The sequence below is a fragment of the Notechis scutatus genome, chromosome 2 (genome assembly GCF_049901735.1).
Source record: "Notechis scutatus isolate UNSWTSFEM ecotype Mainland chromosome 2, rNotScu1.2, whole genome shotgun sequence".
Taxonomy (NCBI): Eukaryota; Metazoa; Chordata; class Lepidosauria; order Squamata; family Elapidae; genus Notechis; species Notechis scutatus.
Window position 1 is genome coordinate 166,656,168 of NC_142010.1, and position 12,989 is coordinate 166,669,156.

General features: G+C 43.5%; 1 protein-coding gene across 2 annotated transcripts; it reads left to right on the top strand.

The window, feature by feature from the left end:
* Window positions 1-1,305: 1,305 nt before the first annotated feature.
* On the top strand, window positions 1,306-11,023 carry COPS7A (COP9 signalosome subunit 7A). Of its 2 annotated transcripts, none has more exons than XM_026686240.2 (8): window positions 1,306-1,408; window positions 2,311-2,517; window positions 4,553-4,628; window positions 5,359-5,447; window positions 5,571-5,773; window positions 7,615-7,720; window positions 10,084-10,235; window positions 10,435-11,023. In XM_026686240.2, exons 2-8 carry the CDS (start codon window positions 2,356-2,358, stop codon window positions 10,472-10,474), a joined length of 828 nt encoding a protein of 275 aa, XP_026542025.1. In that variant the 5' UTR covers window positions 1,306-1,408; window positions 2,311-2,355; the 3' UTR covers window positions 10,475-11,023. The 2 variants fall into 2 exon arrangements, with proteins under 2 accessions (XP_026542025.1, XP_026542026.1); XM_026686241.2 differs by having other exon boundaries at window positions 1,386-1,813.
* Window positions 11,024-12,989: the final 1,966 nt, after the last annotated feature.

The window sequence follows — 12,989 nt, forward strand, 5'->3', positions numbered from 1 at the left end:
CCCCGGCAGCAAATGTTTGATACCATTAAGGCTGACAGTGGGGAATGATCTCTGCTGCAACATCAGGCATGATTAGAAACATGGTATAATATGCACAATTATAACATGGTATAACATGCACAATTCTAGTTTCAGTTGCTTCTATTACTTTTGTGAGGTTCCTTCCCCCCCCCAAATTACCTGGAATCACCTCGAAAATAAGTGTTACAATCCGTTTTACAGTTCCATGCATAGAAAAAAAAAAAAAAACAACCAAAAAAAAGAAGAAAACCCCAACCAAACCCCCCCCCCCCCCCCCCCCCCCAACAAAAAAAAACACAGAAACCCCCCCCCCCCCCCCCCCCCCCCCCCCAGGGGGGGGGCCCCCCCCCTGAAAATAGTCCCGGCGGGGGGCTTGAAATTATCCTTGGGAAATCGAAGCTAACGAGTGGTGAGAAGATGCTCCCATTCTTTTCAAAACTTCCATTTCTACCCCCTTTCCTCACTGCTTCAAAAGATGCAGGCCCTTCCTTACTGGATGCCTCTATTCCCAAGCCTCCTCCACCCCTCTCCATTTTTCCTACCGGAAAAGCTACCACCAGTAAGACAAAACGCAGGCAAGTGAAATAATCGCACGATCTTTCTGCGCTTTTCATTCTTGCTCACGTTTTTCCGACTTTCTGGCGTAGAAGGCAGTGGGCACCTAAAACCATGATACAAATGCAACGAGTAACATAAAACCACCACCCTCTTAATCTCAGGATCTCCTGGAAAAACGCAACCCACCCATCCCTTTTGAGTTACCATACAGCTTTTTGTTTTCAAAACCCGCTCCCCGGAGATGGAAGGCAGGGACGGAGGGCGCCGGCGGCAGAACCGGACGAGATTTCTCTGCCGAGCCCAGCTCTTTTATTTTAATTGGAAGCTCGAGGGAGGGGGGGAAAAACAAACAAACCCCTCTCGTGGTCATGGACGTGCGTGGGTTTTGTTCCGAAGCAAGCCTGCTTCTTTCTACAATCGCCCGCCCCCGGGGGATAAGAGACCACGGGGTGATTTCGGAAGGAGGTGGATTTGTTGGACGATGAACCAAAGTCGGCGTTGTCTAACGCGGGGAAGGTCAGTGGCCGAGGAACAAGTGAAGACTTCTGGCTACTGCGGGCGTGGAGCTCGGGGAAACCAGGGGGAAGAGGGGCGCCCCGGCACACGGCTCCCCGGCCCGAGGGAAGCGCGAAGACTGGCCCGGAGAGCGTAGCAGCCGCTTAGAAAGCTTTCGCCGTGAGGCCCGCCCTCCTAGGGGGGAGCTGGCCAATGAGAGGTCAAAGGGGCGGGGTTTGAGGGGCAGCTGTGACGCCACCAACCCGGAAGTGGTCGAGAGCTCTTGGCTGGAGGTTTTCCTAGCAGCCGCTCCCAGCGGGAAGGGGACCCTCAGGTAGGCAGGCAGGCAGGCAGGCAGGCAGGCAGGGCTGCTCTGGGACAGTTAGGGAGCCCGGTTGGATCTGATGGTGGGGAGACGCAGCAGCAGGGGCCCTTTCCCTTGCTCTCCACCACTCTTCTCTTTTGGCCAACGTGACCTGAAGAAGATGGGTCTGCTTTCCTGAACCGGCTCTCGTGCGCTTCTCTCCTCTTCCCCTGCCGCAGCTTCTTTGCCTTCCTTTTCTCCCCTTGTGTTGTCTTCTGTGCGTAAAACGCTTCGTCGCTCTCCGTGTACCTCCTCTTTCCTGGCCCGAGTCCGGGCCCTGCTCACGCTGACCGTTTGGCAGAATTACACTTGCTTACACTCATGCACAGCCTTGAGTCAGCACGTGTGTGCCCAGAGACAGTCGTCTGAACGAGGGTAAAAATCTACATTCCTGTATAACAACCTTCATTTCTTGGAGAGAGTTAACTTAAAGAGTAGTGGGGGGGGGGGGACGCTTTCGCTCTCTTAAATTATTGACATTAAGTTGTGTCCTGGAACTGATAACTGTATTAGACACTGAGCAAGTATACCAGGAATTGGCTGCTCCAAAATGTCTTGTATTTCTGTGTCTCTGTATTTTCATATTCTGAATATATACATATTCATATTTTAAATATATGTGTGAATGTCTACGGATAGTCTGATAACTTCACCACTGCATTTCATTGTACTGTATTTTATTGCAGTGGGACTTTTGGATCTTGTGAGTCGCCCAGATCCTTTGTTTGTTTGTTTGTTTTAGTTTGTTTGGTCCTAGGTGATGTATAAATCATATAAATAAATATCCGAGTGGTGCAGTAGCTACACTTTATTCTCTGATGCTTCAGGATAATAAGAGAAGCTCCAGTTGTTATACTTGTTTATGCCTTTAGGTGGTGGGGGCTGCAAGTCCTGAACCATTCTGATTGCCTAGCCCAATGGCAGCCGAAGTGAAGGTGTCTGGGCAGAATCAGGAGCAGTTTCTACTGCTGGCACGATCTGCCCGCGGAGCTGCTCTGGCCAGCCTCATTCATCAAGTGCTGGAAGCCCCTGGTATTTATGTTTTTGGAGAGCTTCTTGATATGCCAAATGTACAAGAGGTGAGCACTGAGACTCCTGGGGTGAAGACCTCGGTTCTATATGTACAGCCTTCCAAAGGCCTGATGGAAAATAGAAGGGCCTTATCCTTTCTAGGTTTATATGACCCCTGGTGCCTCTGTTCTACAAGACAGCCTTTCTTAGCACTGTCTTGCTATTATAACTACTTTAGGATAATTTGAAGTCGTAGATTATGCTTTAAAGCAGAACCATTGGTTCACACATCCTTTGAAACATGTTCTTTCTGCTCTATAAATGAGCAGCTTCAGGTTTCTGTGTGACTTCCTTTGACAAATTCTTGTGTAAAATGGAGTAATCGTCTTTCTATTGAAGCACTGAATAAATTTGCTTTTAAGTGAATGCTTTTCATACTGAATTTGGTAATCCACGGGGGGTTCCTAAAGTCATTTAGGATTTTTGTCTGGGATTGTAATTGCTCAGGCTAAACAGAATTGCTTGATCTTTCTGTATGCTGAATTTTAAAATGCCAGTATTTATGCCAGGTAAATATATATTTGTAATAGATCTACCCAGTACCACCTTTAAATGGGATGTGTCTCTTTGAATGCTTCCCAATCCTCCATAAAGGCATGAATCCCCCTAAAAATATATACCTTTAATTAAAAGATTTGATGATTACATGGTGGAAAAAAAGGGTTGAAAGAAAAGTAATGTTGTAGGCCCTTGCACGGAATTCCTCTAAATATTTTTGGTTCATAGGCCATTTTTTCTATAATTAAAGAAAGGCTTACAATGATAATAAAAAAGAAAATAGTGTGGGGTCCTTAACTTTATTAAAAATGTGTCATGAAACATAGTGGTTTGAAATATGTGGTTCCCAAACTATAGCAATAGCACTTAGACTTATATACCATTTCACAGTGCTTTACAGCCCTCTCTAAGTTCTTCTCTCTAAGCAGAGTCAGCATATTGCCCCCAATAATCTGGGTCCTTGTTTTACCAACCTTGAAAGGGTGGAAGGCTGAGTCAACCTTGAGCCAGTGAGAATTGAACTGCTGAACTGCAGCCAGCAGCCAGCAGAAGTTGCCTGCAGTACTGCATTCTAATCACTGCGCCGCCACCACGGCTCATGCTATAGCAGTCCAAGTAGATTTATAGAGGAAAATAACCCTGTATTTCTCTTAGGTGATTTGTTCAATGGAATATGGGAACTTAAAAGGGTTCACTTTTTTTTAACCTGGCACACAAACCTTGCTTTTGTGAAGTCTACAAAACCTCTGAATGTCAATGACCTGAATAATAGACAGATTTTGGTGATGTATAAAAAATTCCCACCTTTTTTCTATAACACATTTTTGGGAGAGGAGCTAGATGGAGAGGTAAATGTTATACAAAATTATCCATAACCTTCCTTTATTTCTGAGAGAAATACAGGGTTATTTTCCTCTATAAATCTATTCCTTTTTTTTTCTTAGATATTTATGTTGGTTTTGAGCATTTGTAAACTGCAGCATTCCCTCCACAAGAACACTGCACAGAAGGAAACAAATAGGCTGTTTTAAAGATTTTCTATAAAATTGTTTGTACTAAAATTATACATGATTATACCATTTGGGATGACAGATGGCGACTCATAACATTAAATAGATTTAACAATAACAACTCTCCGTATATAAAACTATGCTGTATGTCTAAGAGCAAATAGGCGAGAACATTTCCCTCTATCCAATATTTTTCTACGTGCATATCAGGTATTTTTAATTCTAGGCAAAATAGTACATTATATCAATTCCTCCATAATTTTCTTGAGTGGTACAGAGTGGGCAGAGGCTCACCATATTGATGAAAGCCAGATCTATTGTTTACCCGGGATGTACATGTTCACAAGGTGGGCCACCAACATTTCCTTCTTGCATGCTGTGTGCTGGTGTTTTCTATGTGGGAAAGAGAGAAAATTAAGTTTCTTTAATAACTAAGCAAAATTATTCTGATGTGAAAGATTCCATGAACGCAAAAAAAATGATTTTTTTTTAGTCATTTCTCAAATAACTGTAGTTGTTTTCTGTCCCACTACAGCTAGCTGAAAGTGAGTTCTCACCTGTTTTCCGCCTGCTTACAGTCTTTGCATATGGGACGTATTCAGATTACCTGGGTATGTCTTATTTTCTCCTTAAGAAACAGGAATGGTAGAGAAAATTGCCAATAGAGATGGAAGAACCAAGAAAACAAAAATGAAGCAATGCTTCATAGCAGGGTTTGGATAATATGAAGTCATTCAATGCTGAATCCCTCCTCCCTATGGACTAAACGTTTCATGGAGTTGAGAAAGAAACTGCTGGACATTGAAAGGAGACTAAAGCTGGCCCATAATGTGTAATTGCCTCACTCCTTTGATCCTGCTTTCTCTAATTTCCTGTTTGTTATCCAGGATCTTTGGGTGAGGTCCCAATGGATGGAGAGTATTTGTAGTGCATAAGGAGAGGGCTGCCTTGTGGTTGGCAACCACATTTTTATTTTTACTGGGAGAGTGTGCTCTCAGAATTAGAGTCTATTGGTTTTGTAAATGTCTTAAGTGGCTAATTTGTATGTTTAAACTCTAGACCCCCAAAGAAGGAAGAATTTGCATAGGATTACTGGACATTTATGTAAACACTGTGCATGTTGTCTAAGCAAATTTTGACTGTTTGACTTAAACTTTCTATTCTATTTGAGGAGGAGAAAAAAATGGGTCTGGGTGTAGGGTGCCTGAATCTGTCATGAGAAGTAGAAAAAAAAAAAATTGGAAGAATGCTTAACTGTATAAAAAGGGGATGGGATCTTATCCAGCAAAGGTAGTGAGGAATTGAAGGAATATTTCTTGTTTCTTTTTGGTCTGTGAACAGCTGAAGCTGGGAATCTGCCTCCCTTGACAGAAGCTCAGAAGAACAAACTGCGCCACCTGTCCGTAGTCACCTTGGCTTCTAAGCTGAAGGTAGCCTACCTACCCCTTTTCTTGCCTATTCTGCTCCTAGTTTAGAAGCCCTCTGGAATTGGGTGGCTAATGAATGCAAACAAACCAACGTTGTACTTAACCCCGGCTTGTGTGCCTCTGCAGTGCATCCCCTATTCTGTACTGTTGGAGCAGCTCCAACTGAAGAATGTGCGGCAACTGGAGGATTTGGTGATTGAGGCGGTGTATGCCGATGTTCTCCGAGGGAGCCTGGACCAGCGCAACCAGCGGTTAGAGGTGGACTATAGCATTGGCCGGGACATCCGCAGAGAGGAACTCAGTATCATTACACGCACGCTCCAAGAATGGTAAGGAAGACTTCGGTCTTGTGAAAACTTGGGAAGTTACATCTTAACAAAGTCAAAGAAGCCCAACAGACCTTCTCAGGCTCTGCTGCATATGTGGAAAGAAGCCAGATGGGTGCTGATCATGGGGCCCCATTCGGGACGACAGTCTCCTAACCAGCATCACGCGGCTTGGCAAGGATGAACGAAGGGCTTTTTATCACTTATATAAAATAGTCCTCACTTAATAACCCTAACTGGGATTGGCAACTCTGTCACTAAGCAAAACCTCAAGGCGGGGGCCCCTCTGCTTATTGACAGCAGTTCTAGCAATCCCACATGTTGTTCATGGCACATGGTCATTCGGCGAGGATCCACCTAGATCCCAGCCAATTTTGGAGGAAGAGAAGTGATTGCCTCCACTTCAACTTCCTCCATTCACCCAGCTCTTCCCCATCTCTGCCCTTTTGACAACCGTCACCAGCTGCCTCCTACAGTGACAAGCCCAACCCTGCTTGTCACTGTACACAGTGCACCACATACCACTGCTGGCCGGGTTCTCCTTTCATGAACCGGCCAGAGCATCCTTTTGTGCATCAGCCAGATCCTTCTTTTGCGCTGGTCACCTTCTGCATGCTGGCCAAGTCTTTCCTCTTCAAAGGGAAGTCCTGGCCAGCTCCCAAAAGAAGGACCCCAGTGGCATGTGGCACAGCACAGACCTGTCTGCCTGTAGCACTCGCCCGCCCGTCTGTGGAACACTTCCACAACACTTCCACCTGTCCGTGCCAGGATGGTGAACCCAGCAGTGGGGAGGCAGGCAAAGGCAATGATGAAGATCAGCTGTTGGGAAGTGGGAGGTGGGGAGGAACTGGTGGCAAGAGGGACAGTAAGTCTAGGTGGGCCAAATTTTGTTCCTCTGACCTTGGGGAGCACTTCAACACTAGAGAGGGATCTACTGTAGGTCCCTTAATTCAGCACTGTTGTAAGTTCAAATGATCACTGAACAAAAGGTGGTTAAGTGAGGACTACCTGTATGCAGTATTAATACCAGGATTTGGTGCCCTGTGAATTGGTCTATAAGTTACATCCATTAACATAATTTATCCTACTTTTATGTACCTTAAAAGTGGAGTAGGAGGCAATTAGGGATGCTAAAGACACTGAAGTTATATTTTTTGTTGATAGAAATATACCTCCCCCCACGTAATGTACGAGTTTTATCAAATGTTGCAAAACATTGTAAATAAGCGTTTCCATAAACTAGAAATTTGGTCTTAGGTCCAACCACTTTTTTGTCTTTTAAAAGTGAAAGCCAAGATTCTTTACATTTTTTTTTTCTGTACCTCTAAAATCTTGGTATGCATTCAACTTGATCCTACTCTTAGAAAAATACTTTTCACTGATGGGAAGAGAGTTGTATGCCTGTGTGGTGATCTTGCCAAAGTATAGATGTCTGTGGAGACAGATTCATTCTCCAAGAACTGTTTCTCCTACCCCTCACTCCTTCCCTTGCTATGAGAACACTTGGCACACCACTTTTCAATTGAAGTCTCTCCAGTGGGGTCTACAGCACAAAATACAATGATGCTAAAATACAGAGACAGAGAGAGAGAGATCCACTCATCATCAAGTAAATGCTGCCATTAAGTGCTTGGATCTCAACATCTGATGCAAGCACTATGAGATTTGCATGACATTATCATGCCCATCTCCTTGATGGTTCTCCTAATTCTTGGGTGCCCATGAGCCAGTCTGTCTTCTGGATCTCCCAATCTCAAGATTTATGAGCTTCTGCTCAATGCTGTTTGCTCTCTTAGTTGCTTTGTTGGTCTCCTGCTTGTTCAACTTTTACTGGTCCTTCCCAGGTGCCAGGGCTGCGAAGTTGTCCTTTCAAGCATTGAAGAACAAGTTAGCCGAGCCAATCAACACAAAGAGCAGCAGTTGGTCCTGAAGCAGCAGATTGAGAGTGAGGTGAGGGCCAGGGCTGCAATGCACAGCTTCCCCATCCCACCCCACCCCCACCCCCGGACTGACTTCACCATTACACCTGGCAACCTCTGCTGGCCTTCAACATTTCTGGTCTACCTCAAGTAGGCAGCTTCTGGCCACCTGTAGTCTCCAGTGACCCACTAAGACTGTGCCCCTGAAATTCAGCAAGTCAATTGTCTGTCAAGGAGGAAAGCTGATGTGGGAGGCATAAACCCTACCAGCAACTTGCCAAGCTTAATTCAAATGTTTTAGGTTATTGCCTATAAATCCCTAAATCGACAGGGAAGACCTGCCGTAAGTCACCTCCATCTAGAACAGGGGTGTCCAACCTTGGTAACGTTAAGCCTGGAGGACTTCAACTCCCAGAATTCCCCAGCCAGCAAAGCTGGCTGGGGAATTCTGGGAGTTGAAGTCCTCCAGGCTTAACGTTACCAAGGTTGGACACCCCTGTTCTAGAAGATAAAGTGGGAGGGCTCCCAAAAATAGGCATTCTGTGGGTAGCTCCACTTGTCTGGAATAACTTGCCCTCCCCCCCGCTTCCCCGAAGGAAGGGTAGCTCGTGTTCCCTTTGCCCTTCCAGAAGGTTGTAAAAACCTGGCTGTTCTGGAAGGGCTTTGGATTTCTTTATTATATTTATTAAGACCTAGTATGTATGTTGCTATTATAATTGGGGTTATATATATTTTTTTTTCAAGTTTTATTTTTCAATCACTATGTCATTCTGTTGCTGTTGCTCTTGTACTGTGTTTACAGTCTTTGAAATTGAGGCCCGTGTAATTAATAAACATGCTTCCAGTAGATTTATCTTGCCTACTTTAGATGAGATTAATCCCTGCAACAATAGACTGAAAATGTCAGATCCATGTTTTCCGTATCTGATGTTCCTTCCTTGCTGCTTAATAGATAATACCTCTTCTGACTCCATGTGAGGCATTTTCTTGTCTCTGTGTATAACATGATAAAAGTCACTTCTCACAAGCAGTAAAACTGGATCTAAAACTAACCTGTGAATATTGTCTTTAAAGAGGTGATTATAATACTTATTCTATGATCATCGTTCAAATCTTACCAAAAATATTTAACATAACATTTTTGGAAGTGAGATGCAGAAAGGTGCTGATCATAGCAATTTTAACCTGGATGACAGACCAGATTAGATTATTTAAAAAAAAAAACTTTGTCCACCTCTCCATGGAGAATATTCTTTCTTTCATTTTTACGTGGTCGATTTGCCTTTTAGCCATTTAATTCTATACTGAATGTGGCAGAACCTTTAATTATTACCAAGCATTACCAAATTTCCCATTTTGCTAATTGTTGCATTTTGATGTGCACCGTTGTTCCAGGCTTAGAAACACTGAAGGAAGGATGCGGAGGTGCGTTTTCAGAATTTAGGAGGTTGTAAGAGAGCAAAGTGTGTATGTGGAGCTTTCAGATATTTAAGGCATTTATTTTGCTTGCCCATTAAAGCACCTAAAACCTCCTTCCAGAACCTGCCATTTTTGGAGTGTTCATGCTTGACAAGGCATATAAAACCCAGAGCTGTCCTTGAGCCAATGGTCCTTGTCTGCCTTTACATGCTCTGATAAAATTCATGTCACGTGTAGGCAAAGATAAAATGCTCCAGTTTAATTCTCCACAAATATACCTTAATTATTAGAGGTCTGGGAGCTATGGGATAAAGTTTTGTGACTATTATTTGTTCAGAAAACTGAGCATAATGCAACATTACCAATATTAAAAAAAATAAAAACGACATTTCATCTGAGCAATATTTTATTCTCCAAACCAATCTATAGCACAGTCAGCAAGTGCTTTTATGAACATATTTATAATACAATCAAAGTGCCTATCCTTATTTGGCTGGAGAAATTAATTATTTAGATTAATGAGCAATGTAAGAAAAAGACTATTCTAGATACCTGTAACTTCCTGGCTCATGCATTTCATTCATTTGTTGCTTATATTACGTACAGTTTATAATTTCTTCTTTGGTTCTGTGCTGTGTTGCTCTCACCCAGAATCTATTAGCAGTGGGGTAATCTACAAGTATTGTTAATAAACTGGATGAGTCAGCAGGAGGGGAGAGAAACCTCAACAGTGTGATTTTCATAATCACACCCTCAGCCCTCCAGTTGAATGCAGCACATTGGAAGGCGTGCATTGAAACCTCAGCACAGGCGGGCCCCCAGATGGGATTTTTAAATTAAGGCCTGGATGGAGAATACCCGGTGAGATTTTTTTCCCCCCCCCAGGATGATTGTGTTAGGGAACCCTTTCTGTCTTTGGAGCTCAGAACTGTGTTTTCCTTGTTTCTTGTCCCTCATTTTCTTTTCGCTCGGCAGGTGGCAAATCTGAAGAAGACAATTAAGGTAACCACAGCAGCTGCAGCTGCGGCAACCTCCCAAGACCCCGAGCAGCACTTGTCAGAACTCCGGGAGCCTGCACCGGGTACCAACCAGCGCCAGGCTAGCAAGAAGGCCTCCAAGGGCAAAGGGTGAGACGGCATTCCAGTGAAGGCTGGCTATCACTTTTCTGCAGATAGGGCAGGAAAGCGGAGCATTGCCTGAGGTGTTCGTCAGTCCCTTACATTGGGGCTCTAGCAATTTACATGTAGAGTCTGTAAAGCCCTTGTCTTGAGCGTTCGGGCTGAACTTCTGCTGGTCCTCATTCCAAGGCGTTCTTTTTCTCTGCAGGCTCCGGGGCAGTGCAAAGATCTGGTCTAAATCAAACTGACAGAACTGCTGGCTGGGGAGTTGAAACAGGTGTCCCACATCTGGTGCTTTCTTCTTCAATCCAGATGTATTTCTGTGCAACCTTGTCCCTGTGTAAATGATTCTGCCTTCCCATTATCTTCTTTTTGTGTTTCTTACAGCTGCTTTCCCCTGCTCCTATCTGGTAATCTTGTTTGTACCTTCTCTATTTTGAGTGCTGCTTCTCTCCCCCCCTCTCTCTCCCTCCCTCCCTCCCCCTCCCCCTCTCTCTTTCCTTACTTTTGTTTTCTTGAATGCATTTTTAAGGAGCCATGAAATGGCTGGTGTTAAAATTACATTTGCACCAACAGGATTGTTGTGGTAGCCTGTGTGGAGACAAATCTGGCATCAAATGGCCGCTTAAATTTTCTGAGGAGATCCTGGGACATTTGCTGTGGGGCATATAGTTTGACATCTCAGTTTCCTGCTTTACTGGGATCTGTGAAAGGGAGGAGTGTTTGTGTGAGTGTTTGAGTGGATTGTTTTTAAAAATAGTATAAATATATAAAGCAAATAAAAAAGTACAGACCTATTTCCAAGAGTATCTTCACTTCGGTGCCATGCTGGTTTGTTTTGGATGTTTTGGTAACTGAATATATAATAGCTTTTATTTTAAAGGTTACAGTGGGACTTTTTTTTAGAGGGAAAATAGTAGGAGAAATAATATATAAGTTTATTAGCATGGGAATAAACCCATGCTAATCAGTACATGAACTGATACTTGGGGGAAGTTCAGACAAACCAAAGAAATGTTAGAACTTACCAATCACTATATTTAGAAGACATCTATCAAAAGCTTTCTTGGTCTTTTGGATGAGGTCAAGCATAGTGTAGATTTGAAAGAACTCTAACGAGAAACCTAGTCAAATAAAATTATGTAATATATCTTCATGGCTGACTGCTAAATAGAAACCTTTGTTTAAAAAAAGGTTCCTGGAAATTACAGGCCAGCTAGCTTAATAGGACTCTGGAAAATTGGGATTTTCCATCCGTGCAGAGTTCCTGTGTATGCCAGATCCTGATTCATGCTGGGCTTACAAAGGTGATCCGGATTTAGCCTGCTGATGGAACAGGACTGGAAACCGTAAGCTGCCTGGGACAAAGTCATTCAAATAAGTGGGACTCAGTACAGAAGTGGGAAGCATAGTTTCCTTTGGCTTGAACCCAGTGTAAAAGCTATTAGTCCATTTTGTTTATTGGGTAAGAAGAGTAGCAAAATGGCAATTTCTGAAGCACTGGAAATCAACTAGTGTCTGCAACTGTTAAAAATGCAGGGAGAAACATCACTTTAGAGACATAGGCTTTCCTAACTGTCTTTGGAAGACAACCTTCTCTTCTACTAACTTAAATGCTGCCCAACTAATATGGGATATATATATTTTTCCCCCCCAAGAAAGGTAGATGGTGTGGGAGGAGGCAGTACTGTAAGAACTAGAGAAATAGAAATAGAGGTGGGCAGCAATTGACAGTGAGAAAAATATGTGAAATTGTTTCAGCTGTAACCTTTGTTTTTAGAAATTGTAAAGAAATATGAAAAAGAGCCCCAACCAAGTGCACAGGAAGAAGATCAGAAAGATTTGGATATATCAAAGCTGGGCTAAGCCTACTTATCCACTGCTAAGACGAACCTTCAGAATTCCCAAAGCTAGGTTAACGTCCTCAGATCAGTGATGATATGCATTCCTCCCTTCTTCGACTCAGGAGGAAAACACATTGTTATGAAAAACACTGTTTCAAGAATCTGTCTTTACTATGCTTCAAAAACAGGACTGGTCAGTGTTGTAACCTGCACACTTTGGAACATGGGGGAAGTTTTAAGGCATTCCTGAGGTCCTCGCCTCTCACATCAAGCCATGTACTAGCAGGAGCTGCCTCTGATATTTTTTTGGGGGGGGGAGCCGGGTTGGGTGGTGGTGGGGAATAGCTCAGAATCTGTATTTTCTGGGCTGAGTGGTCACTTGTTGGCTTGGTTCAGGGCAGGTAATGAGAGAAAGATTACCTAAAGAAGGCTAGGCAGCTGCTAAGAAAGTAAGACATAGAGAAACTGACTGATGTACAGAAGAGGTACTAAACCTTTGCAGTGCCTTGGGAATGCTAAAGCATTGGTGGGTTAGTTAATTTAGTCCAGGTTATTCTGCAGTATGGTGGGATAGACTGAGTTTCAACCAACAGGAACTCTTGGCCCTATATAGGCAGCTATAGGTCCTTCAAGGCTTTGCAGAGAGGAGGCAGAAACAATATCCCACCAAAAACTGCACAGCCCAAGAGTCAAAGTAGTTTAAATTCTCCCAAGTGCTGATAATTCTTCCTTGTTATTTGTCGCAAATGGGTAAGACGGTACCCTTTCCCCAACATTAAAAATCAAGGAGCACCAGGGTCTCTCTACCAACAAGTTATGTAAAAAGATTTGAATGTTTTCAAAAGAAAAGCACTACTCCAGAAAATCTTTAAAATATTGGAGTGGAGGTCGGGGGAAGAAGTACGTGACTGAGAATGGG